Source organism: Cryptococcus depauperatus, chromosome 1 (assembly GCF_001720195.1).
Source record: "Cryptococcus depauperatus CBS 7841 chromosome 1, complete sequence".
NCBI classification, from domain to species: Eukaryota; Fungi; Basidiomycota; class Tremellomycetes; order Tremellales; family Cryptococcaceae; genus Cryptococcus; species Cryptococcus depauperatus.
The window spans coordinates 193484-208250 of record NC_089468.1 but is presented as its reverse complement, the minus strand read 5'-3'; the positions used below and the strand labels follow the sequence as shown (position 1 = coordinate 208250).

General features: G+C 46.0%; 4 protein-coding genes across 4 annotated transcripts; 1 reads left to right on the top strand and 3 right to left on the bottom strand.

The window, feature by feature from the left end:
- Position 1: 1 nt before the first annotated feature.
- Positions 2-3838, bottom strand: L203_100081 (uncharacterized protein; the record flags this gene model as incomplete). Its single annotated transcript, XM_066209548.1, has 7 exons — positions 2-599; positions 930-939; positions 993-1722; positions 1766-1953; positions 2002-2618; positions 2664-3529; positions 3575-3838. 7 exons carry the CDS (start codon positions 3836-3838, stop codon positions 2-4), a joined length of 3273 nt encoding a protein of 1090 aa, XP_066065645.1.
- Positions 3839-4045: 207 nt separating this feature from the next.
- Positions 4046-5503, bottom strand: L203_100080 (uncharacterized protein; the record flags this gene model as incomplete). The annotated part of the gene is made up of 6 exons (XM_066209547.1): positions 4046-4435; positions 4488-4823; positions 4868-5205; positions 5250-5285; positions 5340-5374; positions 5442-5503. 6 exons carry the CDS (start codon positions 5501-5503, stop codon positions 4046-4048), a joined length of 1197 nt encoding a protein of 398 aa, XP_066065644.1.
- A 209-nt stretch (positions 5504-5712) lies between these two features.
- L203_100079 (uncharacterized protein) lies at positions 5713-9990 on the top strand (the record flags this gene model as incomplete). The annotated part of the gene is made up of 13 exons (XM_066209546.1): positions 5713-5773; positions 5891-6013; positions 6065-6184; positions 6238-6345; positions 6397-6580; positions 6631-6764; positions 6810-8417; positions 8468-8563; positions 8617-9123; positions 9194-9322; positions 9372-9532; positions 9597-9700; positions 9756-9990. The coding sequence occupies 13 exons, from the start codon at positions 5713-5715 to the stop codon at positions 9988-9990; spliced, it is 3570 nt and encodes a 1189-aa protein (XP_066065643.1).
- Positions 9991-10477: 487 nt separating this feature from the next.
- On the bottom strand, positions 10478-14748 carry L203_100078 (uncharacterized protein; the record flags this gene model as incomplete). The annotated part of the gene is made up of 7 exons (XM_066209545.1): positions 10478-10726; positions 10782-11920; positions 11969-12635; positions 12686-13369; positions 13422-13535; positions 13585-13659; positions 13708-14748. 7 exons carry the CDS (start codon positions 14746-14748, stop codon positions 10478-10480), a joined length of 3969 nt encoding a protein of 1322 aa, XP_066065642.1.
- Positions 14749-14767: the final 19 nt, after the last annotated feature.

The window sequence follows — 14767 nt, the reverse complement described above, 5'->3', positions numbered from 1 at the left end:
TCTATGAAACTCTATCACCGTCTACTTGCACCTCATTTAATCGTGCTTTTCCTTTACCTTTCTTCTTCCCAATTTTTTCAAGCATAGCCTGTTCATCCTGGCTCTTTGTTTCTATCGAGAAACCTTGGAATTCTCTCCGCACCTTTTCGTAATGTCTCAATTCGTCTACACTGACAGATGGCACTAACTTCTCTAATGCACTGACAAAGTCTTCTTTTCCAACAATCACGTCGGTCTCTTCTTCTTGAGCCATCTTGGCAAGGTAGTATTGAGATGTCAATTCTCCTGGCCATGTTTTACTCTCTGGATGGGTCGCAGCTAGAGATGAAAGTCGACTAATAACATTGTCTACGTGGTGTGCTTGGCGTGTCATGGCATTAAGCATTGCATCTGCGCAGAGGGCATACAGGTCTGCTCCAGTGTAATTGAATGGACACATTTCTGCAACTTCCTCCAAATTAAGATCAGGAGACAAATTGAATCTCCTAGTCAAGGCTTGTAGTATACTCGCTTGGGCGGAATGTGTGGTAGGGATGGAAAGATAGAGCATCTTGTCGAATCGACCTGGTCGAAGTAGAGCAGGATCAAGCAAGTCTGGTCTATTTGTAGCGCCCATGACAAATACCCCAGTGGCTTCTCCTCCATTCATTCCATCTAGCTCAGCTAGTAGTTGACTCACAATTCTGTCCATTACCCCTCCCGAATCACCCTGGTTTCCTCGTTGGGGGGCGACACTGTCAAGTTCATCCATGAAAATGACGCATGGCGCAGCATCGCGAGCTCGTTGGAAAACACGGCGAACGTTGGCCTCTGACTCACCAATGTACATGTTGAGGAGTTCTGGTCCTTTGACAGAGAAAAAATTGAGAGAACAAGAGGTAGCTACTGCTTTGGCCAGAAGAGTTTTACCTGTTCCTGGAGGCCCATACAAAAGAATACCTAAACCGCAACTGTAAGCAAGGGTCTGCCATAATCTGACAAGAAAACCATACCAGAACGTTTCTTTAGTCCCTCGCCAAACATCTCTGGTCTATCCAGAGGTAACTGAATTGTATCCAAAATATCCTTCTTGACCCGAACCAGCCCACCCACATCATCCCACGACACATTGGGTATTTTTGGAGCACCAATACTATCTGAATAAGCCGTTCTGGCTTGATTTAATGCGCTATCAAAATCTTGTGAAGTGATGGATAACCCTGCATGTTGAAGATTGATGAGAGGACAAGAGGAAGAATGAGACGTGCGCGAAAGAGCGATATCCCATGCTTGATAGACGAGAGCTGTGATATCTCCTGCGTTGAGAGCGGCTGTTTGTCTCGCCATCTGTCTAAGGTCAACATCAGGGGCCACATTATATTGCCCCACTGCATGTTGTATGATGGCTAATCGCTCTTCCTCGTTGGGAGCTTTGAGCTCAATATGCTGTTTGAAACATCCCTGCAAGTCGATGGGAATATTGTCCGCATCAGACGTGGTACCAAGAACAATGATTGGCCAACCACCCTCTGACGAACCTTTCTTAGCGTCTCGTAGAATTTCTTGAACAGTCTTCACAATGAGAGGGGGTCTGCTAAGTGAGTTATCACTTTTGTTCGCTAAAGCTTCTATATGATGAAGGATGAGAATGGATGGGGAGCATGAGATTGCTTTAGCCAATCGGGCAAGAAGAGTACCGGAAGTCATAGCTTCTGTGTCGCCAACGATATCCCAGCACTCCACCTTTATCCTCATCAGTACGGCTGAATCAATTCGTATGGCTTACATTGACAACGCTGAAGCCTATTTCATCAGCAACATTTTGTACCAAGCTTCTTTTACCAGATCCACAGGCACCTTCTAGCAATATGGAAAGCTGCATGGCGGAAGTTATCGAGGCATAGTGCAGAGTCGAATTGAGTAGATCTTTCAGTTTAGAAAAGGCTATTTTCGAGAATGGAGGCGGTGTAGGCTCTTCATTGCGGTTATAAGCCCACACTCAAGTAAAAAGATCAGACATACCTAAACCAAACCACCCTCTGTCTATCATTCTTCTATCTACCCGACCCTGAGTTAAGCCTTCCCATACAACTTTTGTTCCTTCGTCAATCCAACATCCCAATTCTCCTGCTCTGGCCTTTGCTGTAAGAGACGAGTGGAAATCTTCTTCAATTGGAAGCAGAGTATCGCATGTCACAGAGGTGATTTTGAAGTATATCAGAGCTGTCGAGCGGGGCTTTCTTTCCGACAAAAAGGAGCTTGGGCACTCCATCTTAAAATCTATATTGGAGTTTTCGTAAGCAGTATCTTGCCTTTCTTCATCAGAAAGAGGTTTATCAAGCCAAGCAGGAACAGCAAAGATGTCGTCTCGCTGAATAACCTTTTTTATATTCTTTTCTTTTTTTTTACCTTCGTTTTTGGATCTAAACATCTGTAATTGACCTTGCAGCCAAGATCTCTCGTACCGTTTATCAACAGCTTCTGCTGTAGCCAGACGGGATAAAGTGATGGAACTGGCAGTAGGAAGAGTTGGCGATCGGGCTCCAAAAGGGGTTGGAAGAATCACCAGTTGAGTAGGGTGGCTCGATGGTACAAGGGACCGATAGAGAGTTGGAGGAAGAAGAATGGGGTTGAGTGGCCTAGTCTATCTGAGTGCGGAGCCTTGGAAACATAACCAGGCTTACAAATCAGTATCTGGCTCGTCCAACCGTTCCCATGCCAAAGCTTTGACCAACCTCCCACCATGCTCTTCCGCTGGCTTAAGGATAACCCAGTCACCTTCGAATATTCCTGCTCTCCCTAGTCCACCTACACTAAGCCAACAAACGTCTTCGTTTTCTTCTCCAACACCCGGCCCAAGTGCCGGTAGAAGATCGAATCGTACGCCTCGTTCTTCTACACTGTTTTGCAGGACTTGCTCGATCGGAGCCGGCGGAGATTCGGGACGGACACCGCCTGGACGGGGTGTGACCGAGCCGGAGGTGGCGTCTGATATGGTTGATCCATTATAATCATTTACTACATCCTCATCATCCAACACATCTTCCCCTTTGAATTCGAGAGATAGTGCAGCACTGAGAAAAGAGTCTGGATCAAAGTCAGTCAAAGATAAATGTGTCTTTCCATGACTGCTTCCACATAATATGTCTTGTAAACCTTCGCCCTTGAAAGAGAATAGAGAGTCTTCATGAGCGTAAAATGGGGTGGCTGAGAGTATAATTGATGTTTGAAGAGTCATCAGACCTTGGTTAACTGGCTCAGACATGAGGATCTTGAACCGTCTATCAAGGTCTTCAAGGAAGATGACTGCGCCTTGTCTCATAATAGAGGCCTCATCCTGATTTCTGCATAATGAAGAACTCAAACTTGAAAGCGACGTCGATGATGACGGCTTTTGCTGTTCGTCCTCTATGGTATCATACACCGGCTGCAAGATGACAAGGGATAGGTCGATAGGTGAGTGTATGTAAAGAGTAGCTGGAAGCGGCACTAGCGAATTCGGAGGTAATAGAGAGGGATAGACATATAATATCGGCCGTTCCTCTTCTCCCTTGCGGACAATCAACAGGCGTTCTGGTTTACTGAGCTAACTTACCCTTTCGTCTGGGACTCGTTCGACCCATAGCACCAAGGCCTTCTCTTTTCCCTTTCTGCTAGCTAGGCGTCCATCGCTTGGCCATTCTATGCTCACTCCTATTCTATCTACATCCTTAATCCTCACCAATGCCAGTAGTTGATCCCAAAGCACAGAGTTAGCCAGCGCTGTCTCATGCTTCCAAGGTTGAGCCGTAGAGTACTGAGCTATTGATAGCTCTATTTCTGTCTCTACAGAGTCGTCCTGGTTATAAAATACAACCATTGTAAATTTCACTTTAGAATATTTTGCAAAATCAATAAAGATACAAAAGCATGGTAGGTAGTAGCCGGTGAACCGGAATTACGTAATTAGCGATATCTGGAGCAAATGGCTGAGGAAATTATACATAGATTTTGGCTGTATTCGCATTGTACTCAAAATCCGCCATTCAAAAACATTCTCAGTGACCTTTTATGACAGCTAGTTTGTTTAGTTTTTCAGTAGCTTCACAGCTTCATCGCTTAGAGGCCAGTTGAAGATTTGGTCGCCTATCCCCGACTGTAAAGCTCTCCATGGTAATATCCAGTTCCAGCCTTTTCCCAATATGACTTCCATAGGATCGGTTTCGAGGCGATATGGGTTGAAAATGTATGGAAGCTGCACAATCTTTCCGCTGCCTGTAGGATTAGGAATGTAAAAGTGACGAGAAGGGTACAGATCTTGAAGTCGCTGGACAAGGTTGTCTTGAAAGTTTTGATCTGAATTGGTTTTTGATAAGGATGCGAGTTGTCTGGACAGCCTGATAAAAGACTTTTGACGTTCTCTATCCACTGTCAGATTGCCTTCTCGAAGAACGGCAAGAGTGGAATGTGCCAAAGCCTGATTCGATTCGTTCAGTAGATCTGGGCGTGGTAGACGAGTAGAGACATACAGCTGCAATCAGAGATACAATGATGCCAAAGGCGGTCAACAAGCCTATAGCAAGTCTTTCGAGACCTCCGTCCTCCATTCTATCCAGCTCCTTCCACCCTAGAATCAATCCGCCTACATAACGACCAACAGGTCCACCTGCAACGACCCAGCTCCACCTCCAGTCCCACCAATTATCTCTGATCCATTGCGAGGTACATGATTGATGATAAGCTGAAGCAGCTTTTGTAGTTAACGGCGCGACCAATGGTATGCAATGGAATAAAACTACGAGGGGCGCATACAATAATAAGGCGAGGAAAGCGGGCATGTACGGTGCTGTGAGGCAGTTTGCAAACTTTTATGTCTTAGTTAGCTCATCTCGCATTCAACAAAACTTACGAGGGCACAATGGTGATCAAATCCTGCACGACAAACCTCACATTGTGAACAATGTCTTGCTCTAGCAGGTTTCCATCTCCCTCTGCATTTCCCTTTGTGACATTTATTTACCAACGGCTCATTAGTCAATTTGTCAGCCTCTTCCGCAGTTAAGCCGTTGGCTAGGCGCTGTTTTCGAGCTTCTTCGGGATCCAAACACTCAAAGATGACCTTCTTACTTTGTATAGAGGAAGGGGCATTGAATGGGGGAACCGATTGTGAGCTCGGGAGAAAATAAAGACGAAGATACAGAAGAGAAATCATGCCTATTGATACGGTTGGTGATATGCTGTATATGTCTTTGAAATGTTAGTCAGACTTCTCAAACAAAGCCTGAACGCACGTCCAAATACGGCATGACCATTAGTAATGAGATAGGCTAGCATGGCCTGATTAGCAGATATTGAGCCATAATAAGGGTAGGCTAGCTCACGTGCTATCTCAAAAGTACATATTGTCCAAGTCTTGCTACACTACAGTCAGGTTATGGCAGTTCTTTTCGTGGCATAAAGACGCAGCCCATCAAGGGACGTACTAAAAGTAAGCAAGGAAAAGCGGAGGTATGAGCTGTTGGAAGAGCCAAACAAGCTTTGCCATGCTATCCAAAGATCTCAACAATGTGGTACATTTATTCTTGAGTTAATTTGGCCGAGTATGATGGATGAGAGTTGAATAGAGAAAAATAATAAAATGTAAACTATATATAGAGTATTAAGTTGTGACATCACGATTCAAACCTCTAACCTTTTCTCTTCCTTTCTCGCTTTTCTAATTAATATTTCTATTCACGACACATCAAACTTATAATGAGTGGTCCTACTGATATATCCCACAAGAAGGGAGTAGATTACCAGCCGAGCAAGTCAAGTCTGTAGTATAAGCACTCCAAACTGACCCAAGTAGGGCTGTCCACCAGCACATCCTCAACTTCCCACCTATCCCAGCCTACGCCTCCATCAGCCTTGTACAATTTTCGTCTTTTAGCGGCGCTTCGTTCGGAAGATACTTCAGAGGTCCAGCTATTTCTGAACCAGATCAAGGATGGAAATGGGGATGAAAGAAGCAAGGCGGGTCACCTATTGGGTATGGCCATAAGAGTGGCAAGCGGCATGTCTTTTGAATGTTTGCGGAGGATTCAGCTGATGAGCGCTACAATAGTGCCAATGATACAGTCCATTCTCAACTCTCCTAATATTTCGTCTCCAAATCTTCCAGTGGCGCTTGGATCTTCCGCGACCCCATTGCACGTTGCTAGTGAGATTGGACGAGTTGACATTGGTGAGTTATGACAATGGGAGCTACCTCTGGCTTCATATTGAGACTCTATCTAGTAAAGCTCCTTTTGTCGCATCCTATGATAGATGATACCATCAAGGACGATCGTGGACGGACGCCACTTGAATGTGCAGCTACCTCCGAGGTTGCTTCCGTTATCGAAGGTCCGTCTGTCTTTCCTCCAATGTATGTAATTGATGCTGAGGCACATGTAGGATCTCGTGCGCAACTACAGGCGAGATACCAGAATCTCCTCACGCAATATGTTTCTAGTTCGTTAAGTTCTGCTGAAGAGAGCAGAGCGGTTGTTATGTTTCTCGAAGGCCCAAGGGCAAGTGTGGCTAACTTAAGCAGTCTTGATGAGCGAACAGGGACAAGTCTTTTGCACGAAGCCGCTCGGTGCGTTGGGTCTTTTGTGTCTGATGTCAATAACTAATGTCACCAGCTAGACGACGTGACTTAAGGCTTGTTGAATTGGCAGTGAAGAGGGGCGCGGACGTCTTTGTGCGAGATAAACGAAACAAACGCGTTTTGGATGGAGAGAAAAATGCCGATGAGAGAATCAAGGTGTTTTTGCGCCAATGTAAGTGGTTCCTTTTCGGCTTTTGTTGAAGCTGACATTTATTAGTCAGCTATAGAGATTCATTTGTTGAGGCTAGATCAGACGGTCGTCCTCCTGATCTTCATGGCTTCCTGTCTAAATGGGTCAACTATCGTTCCGGTTGGCGCACCCGGTGGTTTGTTTTGGAAAATGGTGTTCTTTCCTATTATCGCAATCGTGAAGACGAGTCCATAGCTTGTCGAGGATCCATGGCCATGGCCATCGCCTCGCTGCAGGCTTCCTCAGATGGTACTAGGTTTGAGCTGTCTTCAAAAGTTAGCTCTGCTGTGCCAAAATTTATTGTCAAGAGTGCACATAGAGCAGAGATTGCAAGATGGGTGCAGACCATCAAGCTCAATATTGAATTTTATCAGAATGCTACAGATGTTGAGCGGCCTTTAGGCGTCACTAGGAAGGACACAAGTCTCAATGTCTACGAAAAAGCTGCAGCAGCTGTCGGATCCCTCCCTCCATCTGATTCTTTTCTGAGTCCGGCTTTGCAGAGAACCGCTACCGGTTTGAGCGTGATGAGTACGGCTGCAAGCCACAAATCTTCTTCCAATTTTGGCATCCACCAGGACATATCATCCTCAGCTGCCCGCGTTACTGGCACCAAAGCAGAGAGTGTCAGCTTTGACAAAGATAGTTCTATTGGAAGCGAGGATGAAGATCAAGAACAGCCATCAACTGATGTTATCCCCCATGAAAACGCTTATGAGCTCGGAATACTCAACATTAAAGAACAAATCGAGCTTACTCAACAACTTGTGGATTCCATCGTTGTGTCTCCTGTCCCGTCTACGCCCGACAGAGGTCATACAGGAACTATCACCTCCTCTCGCCAGGCTGCTGTCAAAGACGCCCTTCGCCAATCTCTCGAGACTCTGGCGCAACTCGTCTTTGCTCAAAACACTATGTCTATGGACCGTGAACGGTATCTGACTAACCGAATATATCGCGAAGTCCAAGCTCGTCAGTTGTGGGAAGAAAACATGCTTACTATTGCTACCCAACAGGCGGAATTCGAAAAGCAGTTGAACGATGCGGCAAAAAATAATAAAAAGAAACGTCGGGCGTTAAGGCAGGCCAAAGAAGTTTTGGCGGGCCTAAATTCGGCCAGCTTGCCCATTTCCCCAATTGCTACCGAAGGATTACATGGCCATAGTATGGACCAAAGTGTTTTGGGTTCTGCATCTTCGGCGGGTACCAACGATGTGTTCATGACGCCTACCCAATCCATTATTGCAGAGAATGAAGTAGGAGCAATTATCTCTCCTCCTTCGTCCTCTAAGCTTCTCTCTCGCCCTTCTATCCCTAACATCCAAGAAGCTCACGATGCTATCGTGGCGGCAGCATCGGATGATGATGAAGAGGACACAGACGAATTCTTTGATGCAATTGAGCAAAATACTTTGCCCAATCTTAAACTTTACGACTCCATTGCCCATCCCGAAAACGTCAGGCCAGGGTCGCCGACAGCCGGGATTAGTAGAGCTGTCAGTTTAGATCTGATCATTCGGGAGCCAATTGTAAAAGGCACAATTAAAGAGTACTTGGCTAGAAAGAGTTTAGAGCCATATCTATATGTGAGGAGCAAGTTACCCATTGATGACGATAGAAGGCCGTCTGTCAGCTGTATGTTGTATGCAGAATTATCGCCAGAGTGCTGATCCAACATGGTACAGTGTGGAGTATTCTAAAGAGTTCTGTTGGTAAGGATCTGACCAAAATTTCTTTCCCCGTTAGCTTCAATGAGTGTACATCAATGCTTCAACGAATGGGTGTGTCTTTTTGTTTGTATTTTGTATAATGGGACTGATATTGATGATTGCAGCGGAGGATATGGAATACGATGCTTGCCTGACAGTCGCCGCCTCGGAACAAGATTCTCTACGTCGAATTGCATTTGTAGGCGCTTTTGCTATGTCCAACTATAGCTCTACTATCGGTCGTATCGCCAAGCCTTTCAATCCATTACTCAGTCAAACCTTCGAGTATGCCATTCCTAACAGGTATAGGTACATCTCTGAGCAAGTTTCGCACCACCCTCCTATATCGGCATGTTATTCGGAAGCACCTACTTGGAAGTACTATGGAGAGGTTGATGCACAAAATAAGTTCCAAGGTCGTTCATTCGAAATTCGACCAACTGGTGTTGCGCATGCGGAACTTATCATTCCAAAATCATGGGCCAAGCCTATGCTCGACTATTCCAAAGCAGGTCCAGAGTATGGTGAAGGATACGTGGCAGAGCATTATTCGTGGAAAAAAGTTACTACGAACGTTTCCAACTTTATTATGGGTTCGCCGATTATCGATCATTACGGTGATCTTGTAGTTAGTAAGTTTATTTCGGTTATGCATCATGTATGCAGAGATAAGTGACGCTAATGCCATTTCCTTCTATGTAGCCAATCATCGTACTGGCGAGACATGCTCACTTACATTCAAGCCTCGAGGATGGCGGGGCAAGGACGCATTTGAAATCAAGGGTAGTGTAAAGGACGTTGAAGGAAATGTCAGATGGGATATCGCTGGCCGTACATGGTACCATCTCAACAGACGACCTATACTGACGATGTACACTAGGATGGGACACTCAGCTCATAGCGAGAGAAGCCAGTGCTGAAACTCTACCTCTTGAATCTGACATGTCAGTCAATCAAACTCAAAAGGAATATATCCTATTATGGAGGAATTCAGAAAAGGCTAGGGCACCGTTTAACCTTACGCCTTTTGCCGTCACTCTGGTAAGCCCATGAACATGATATTTATCAGTGCTTTGACTTGAATCAAAACTCACTGTCATATTAGAATGATATTCCTCAGGGGTTAGAAAACTATTTATGCCCAACAGACTGCAGGCTAAGAACTGACCAAAGAGCATTTGAGAATGCTGAGTACAATCGCGCTCAAGGGTGAGCTATCTCTTGATATCCATCCTAGGGTGACTTTTGCTTATTGTAAGCTCAGTCTTAAAACACTCAACGAAGAAAAGCAGCGAAACACCCGCAAACTTCGAGCGGAAGGGAAGCTGCCTCCACATGAACCTCAATGGTTCTATTCTTCCACCGACCCAGACACCAATGAAAGAGTATGGCAACCGAAGAGGGTCGAGGATGGTGAAGTCGCATTCTGGAGAATCAGAGAGTCGAGAGATTGGGATGCAGTCGGCATACAGCATATTTTTGCAAACGACAATGAGTGAGAGCGAAGAAGTCGCCTATAAATACTTGAAAGCAATCTGAGGACAGAGAAGATGAGGTTGATCGTTTAACGGATATTGGATAGCGTGGTTTTCAATCTATGAAGTCTCTATGATGTATATTAACTAATATGATTCGTTTTATAAGATTGCTATCGTGCATGTCTTGGCATGCTCGAGAACACCCACAACTTAGATGAATGATTGTATTTTGTCAGATGAAGGAAAAGTTTTTTTTGCAACGGGTAGTATTTTCATAAATACACCAATTTGTCCGCCAAGAGTGCACTAATCTACATGACCTATCATCTCTTGTTCAAAATTGAGTAACAAACGTTTATAATCTTTTCGTTTCTATGATAAATCCTAATCTTATGATAATCGTACAGCTCGTCACAAACGTCATCTTTCGTTCATATACAAAATGATCAAGAGCGTTCAAGATCGCCTGCGTCTCACACACACCTTTCTTACATTTCGGCTCACTTGCCTATTTTCTCGTACGTTGTCGTCCTGTAGTCTGATCTTTTTTAATTATCCGACCCAAAGACAAACCCTTTTTCAAGAGACTAATTGGTCCCATAGTCTGCTGTTGTCTTACACCCATCGCGTTCATCTGGTCCGGCCGGCGTGGTTGGCTAGGTTGTCGACGAAGCCGCACAGTATCTTCATTACCTCTCGTGCCTAAGCGATTACGCCATGGAGCATAATTCACTGGGGGTCCTGAACGGGGAGGTGCCTATGACAATATGACCTCAGAATAATTGTACGTCTAAGAGCCGCATAGAGCTTACCTGGATTCGATTACCGTTCCTGCTGACTTTAGAGATCCAGTCTCCTATCATGGTACCCGATCTTCCCATTCGTACTCTACTATTTTTCATATTTCCTGGCTTATCTTTGAGTTCTGCTCCAGCAAATGCATCCCTCCTCAGTTCTTGACTTGTCCGTTGTTTACGCTCATCTCGCTTCACGGCCCGCTGTCTCCGCTTTCCCTCCTTTTCCTTGGCTATCTGTTGATTACGGTCGCGCTTAGAGCCGTCAACTTTGGTATTGATCATAAGTGGTGCTTGCTCGCGTTGACGCCCTCGACTGGGTCCTATTCCGGTCGGGCGCATTTCTCGGTTGCGATTTCGACTATATTTCGGCGGTGGCGCAGGATCAGGTAAGCGTGGTCGATTCCGATCCCGTTTTGGCGGGGCATATACGTGTTCCTCAGTTTGTTTGCGATACCTCAACTTTTCCCATACTGACGGGGCTCGCCTCGGACGGGCCAAGTTGGGGTCATATTGCGCCCGAGGTGCAAAATTTGGTACAATAGTCGGGCGAGGGAGAGGGGCAGCTGTTGGCGCCCGCCCATGTGGAACAGTTCGTCGCCATTTACGAATGCTATCGCTTGAAGGGTCGTTATCTTGACTATTTTGATAAGATTCACCACGATTAAACATGCGTTGGAAAAAATTGGGACGTTGTTGTTGCCAAGGAAAACGTCTAGCGGGTTTTGAGGGCTGAGGATACATGCCCATGCTAAATCCCATCCCAGGCATCATGCCATAGCCCCCTACTGGTAAAGGCCTATTACCCATTACAGGACTCGGGTCCTCTGAAGGTGGATCTATACTCTCCCGTGCTGGTAAGCTTGATCTTTCTCCTAGAGGCGGACTTGAGAACGGAACTTGTTGAGGCACAGATCGATATGGCCAAAGCCCCTGAGGTTGAGAGTAGGCAAAAGGTGTTCGCATTTTGTATATTTGTGCAGGTGGATTATACGCGGGAAGGGTCGCACCAGAGTAATAAGGGTTGAATAAATTCTTGATGTCATCATGCTTGGCTTCTCTCTCCCAATCCACCTCATCTTCAAGGGATGGAGATTCTATATTAGGGCGATTTTCAGGTATGGTGGGATACTCGCTTGTATAGGGTCGAGGCTGCTCTGAGAGCTGATGAGATTGATGCTGGGCTAGAGAACTTGCATACGCACCATCTCGATGGTTGTTCCTGTGATTTCCAAGTCTCGACGCCTTGCTACTTTCTTTTGACCTGCTGCTGAGGTCTTTTGGCGGCAGTTCGGGAGGCCTATCCGATCGAGCGCTCCCATCTGTACTCCCTCTTCGATTGCTCTTCCCATCTCTTAACCATCTTAATGTCACACGTAGCCGCCTTCGCGAGCCTTGAGGTACTTCGAAGGACACTTGATCTTCGTCAGAGCGGAAAGAATTTGATTGACTACCGGGTGTGAAGTAATGCTGACCGGTATCTGAAGAGCCAGGGACGTTTAAGAATTGATTGGGAGAGTTGGGAGGTTCGAGCGAATGCTGTTGAGTACGAGAAGCTAGATTTTGCTGTGTGCGGTAGCTCGGTTGGGTCGGTCGAAAGGCAGATGGTGGAGATTGAGATTGAGAATTGGTGGAAGAAATTGGTAAGGTAACTGGAATTTGCGGATTGGGGCGGCTATATGTACGCGATCGCGTAGGCAGTGGAGGATTTAGAGAGTTGGAAGGTACCGAAGTAGAAGACGGAGCGATGTTTGAATGTCTAACACTTTGCTGCGAAGACTGTTTGGCAACAGCAGACTGCAGCGATGATTGCTCTTGAGGAGCGTCCACTTTGATCTCAAAACTCGGAATCTTAGGGGTTCCAAGAACAACCTGAAATCTGGTCAGCTTTTTTTGAGGAGATAAACATAACCACGATGTACAACACCATTATCCGGACTCTCAATGTTCTCAAACCTGGCCGTCAGACTTCCATCAGCATCTCTCCGCCTCACATTGAATCCATCGTATGATGTCTTTGGTGTCAAAGCAGGTCTAGGCAAAGGCATTTGCTGCCGGTGCGTCGGTGCAGAGTTCAAAATAGGAGGTACTGTTGAATGAGAGACCGAAATTGGGAGAGGTACTTGTGATGGGTGAGCAGAAATGAGCGCAGCAGACGCTGAGCCTTCCACGCGAAGCGCTTTATCTTGAATAGCGGATGAGTGCGCAATTGAACTAGTTGGTAACGGTATCTTCCCCGCCTTTATTACTGTAGCTTCTGTTGGAACTTTTGCGGAAGGTACAAATGCTCCATCAACAGCAGTCTTAATTGACGCAGATACCTTGGTTGGCTCAAGTATATCTGTAGATGTATATTCGTTGCTTGCTTTTGCATCAGAATCGCCTGAAACACCCGTTTGAGAAGGCTGGTGAATGATTGTGGTCTCTCGACTACGAACAACAGTTTTTGCGGAAGGGTTGTTCTGTGTGTTTAGAGCAGACTTGTTAGCCAAGTCTGTATTGTTAGAGGAAGGCAAAGGTTGTTTGACAGCTCTCTGTACGGTGTTATCTGAAACGGATATCAATCTGGCTGGCTCTTGCCCAGGTACGTGAAGGTGCTCTGATAACTATGTGATGATCAAAACTTGCTAACTCGTAAAGGTCATTTACTAAGCTCACCTGATAGTGTCGCTCCCTTCGATCTGTAAAGCTCTTTGCCTCAGCTCCATCGGTAGCACTTCTCTCTAGTCTACTTCCAGCACTACCGAGACTTTTAACTTTGTCTGGATACACCTAAAGAACCATGAGTTTTGTCCTTAGTTTTCAGAAAAAGCAGATTTACCTTTTGTACAGTGGTCACACTCCTTTGCAATTTGCTACTGGCGCCACCAAGACTCTCTAATTTCCCTTCAAAAAGCTATATACGAGTCAGTTTCATTACCCCGAACGTAAGAACTTGACGTACTTGATGTTGTTGATTTGCCCTGCCAGTGATAACATCTGTCACACTCCTTTTACGTCTACTTCCTGCACTTCCCAAGCTCCTGATGCCCTTATCCTTTTCTTCAGTACTCGGTAACGTCGTGCTCGACCCAGCAGATGTTTGTGACCCAAGCTTACTTTCACGCCTACTTTTACTCTTTTCTGATCGAGTTCGGCTCAGTAGCGAATCAAGATGATTGTGAGTGACTTTAGTCAAAGCAATTGGTTTATGAGGCGGAGCTTCATTTTGTCTCTCAACGAGCATCTCAATCGGCAAATCAGTCACACTTGCAAGATAGGCCTCTCGCTCCGCGTGGCTAGCTTTGGGAGAAGGGGATGGTACGATTAGAGTGCCTGGAATTACAGAAGGCTTCCGGCTGTGACTAGAAACTGGGTAACGATGACTTGTATTAGAAGGTTGTTGTGAAAGCGCGGGCTGAGGTAGAGGCTGTGCCAATACAGGTGCCGGAGGTTGTCGAGTTGATAGCTGACGACTGGGCTCGGGTAAAGTCTGAGAAGGGGCCGGTGGCTTGACTGTCGACTGATGAGATGAGGGATGGGTTTGAATAGGCGGCTGAGACTTGATAAGGTGATGTTCACCAGATTTTGGTGGCAATGGTGCCGAAGACTCTGCTTGCCGCCACAGTTCCCTTTTTTTATTCAGGCTTGCATCCCGTTCTTCTCTTCGCATGTCCACAACAGTCGTTGGCACCGTCCCAGAGTCGCTGCCAGTATCTCGCTGGCCCCAATCCCAGTCGGCGCTACCAACACCCACATGCCTTCCAAGACTTTGAGAAGAACCGCTACCACTCATGTTGAACGGACGGTACTTTTTGACTGGAACTTCATGACGCCATTGCTTGTAAGCTATATACCGCCCGCGCCACGCCTCCAGGTCTACAGGATCGAGCTCATCATACATGGAGCCTTCCGAATACTCTTTGACTTTTGCAGGAGGATCCTGAGGAGTTGGCAATGATATTGGATTTTGAGGAGGTGCGCGAGGGATAGCTCTGGCGGACATGATACGAAATGTGGTGCAA